The 1,622-nt window shown below is 40.8% G+C and overlaps 1 protein-coding gene across 1 annotated transcript in view; it reads left to right on the forward strand.

Moving 5' to 3' along the window:
* Positions 1 to 1,622, forward strand: part of SEC23B (Sec23 homolog B, coat complex II component) — a 54,615-nt gene that overhangs the window by 19,879 nt on the left and 33,114 nt on the right. The window contains exon 7 of the mRNA XM_023518388.1: positions 839 to 962. Within this exon, the coding sequence (XP_023374156.1) occupies positions 839 to 962 (124 nt within the window). The remainder of the gene's footprint in view (positions 1 to 838; positions 963 to 1,622) is intronic.

Genomic DNA, 1,622 nt, shown 5'->3' on the forward strand with positions numbered 1-1,622 from the left:
AGCACTCTACCGAGGGTGACATAGTAAGACTGTCTCAAAAAAAAAAAAAAAAAAAAGATGTAGGCTGTGGTCCAAGAGGGTCTTTGGGGCCCTAGCTACTTACAGCAGCAGGAGGAGGGAGCGGTCTGAGAAGGATGTGCCCCTCCCTTTGAGGACACACTCCACACTTCAGAAAGGACACTCCCACAGGCAGAACTGAGCTATGTGACTACGTGCAAGGCAGGCTGGGGACCATCTTTGTTCCAGGCAGTCATGGATCACATGACTGAGGAAGGGCAGAGAGTGGATAGATGTTGGAGCCAAATAGCTGACCCCTCACTGGAGGGTTCCAACACCCTAAGATAGCTGGACCAAGTTATCTTGCTTGGGTTTTTCCCGGTTCTGAGAAGAGCAGGGTTTAAGAGCCATGGCTGGATGTATAACTTTCATTAAGCTGTGCTTCTCTGCCTGAATACAAGAAATACTGAAAATTTGAACAGTATTTTCCTCTAACTTTAGTAAGGGATGAATATCAATATTCATGAGTTAGAAGAAAATAATTCTTATAAAGTCAAGGATTTTTAACCAGAAAAGGATTTCCCCCAGCTGGGTATTTTCTGTAACAAACAAGTGTGTGAGGAATCAGATATTCTTTAGGATTCTACGTTTAATGCTTTAGAAATAGTTTCTTTTCTAAGTACAAATTGAATTTGCTGTTTTCCATTTAAGTTAGGCAGTAGTGCCTTTATAGACTTTTTCTTTTTTTTCCTTTAAATTATTGTTTGTAAATGCTGACAGAGCATCTGCATGGCTTTCAGTCATCCTGACTTTCACCCTCATCTCTTTTTTTTTTGCCTAGGGGCCACATGGTAATGGGAGATTCTTTCAACACTTCTCTCTTCAAGCAGACCTTCCAAAGAGTTTTCAGTAAAGATTTTAATGGAGATTTCCGAATGGCATTTGGTGCTACTTTGGAAGTAAAGGTACAATAGACTTTTAAGACTTTAATGAAATTGAGTTCTTATTCAGTCATCCAACTTCTAGCAATTTCAGCCTATTGGACACAGGCATCTAAAAACCAGTTCAAAGGATTCCAACAAAATGGCTGTCACAAAGTATATTATTCACTTTATCCCTTTGGTTCTTAAGGTTGACTTAAATTTACTAATTTTTTTTTTTAATTAAATGATAGCTATGTACATTAATGCAGCCATGGGGTACAGTGTGGTGTTTTCATATATGGATCAATTTACTAATGTTGTAAACAAAGTGTGGCCTGGCTCTCCTGCAGGCTCTGCTGCACCTGCTTTAGGACAGCAGGAGATAGAAGGGGAGATGGCTTGAGTGTTAGGAGAAGCACTGTGGCCTAAGGACAAGGGCAGATGCACAGTGGTCAGTGCCGACCTGGCCACCAGCCTGGCTCACTGCATTGCACAGACCTGTGGTTATATTTAGTGCCCGCCTGAAGAATAGCCAGTCCACTCCAAAATAGACAGCGCTGTAGGCTCTGATTCGTTTTTATCATAAGTACTCAAAGCTGCTACGTTTGATTCTAAGTCATTGAGAAAACATTAAAAGGGGCCATTAAAAGATATGAGTGGAATCATTATTTGGAGAATTGGAGATAATCATTAAGTCACCTG

Source organism: Otolemur garnettii, unplaced genomic scaffold (genome assembly GCF_000181295.1).
Source record: "Otolemur garnettii isolate 467f Iridium unplaced genomic scaffold, OtoGar3 scaffold00136, whole genome shotgun sequence".
In the NCBI taxonomy this organism is placed as follows: Eukaryota; Metazoa; Chordata; class Mammalia; order Primates; family Galagidae; genus Otolemur; species Otolemur garnettii.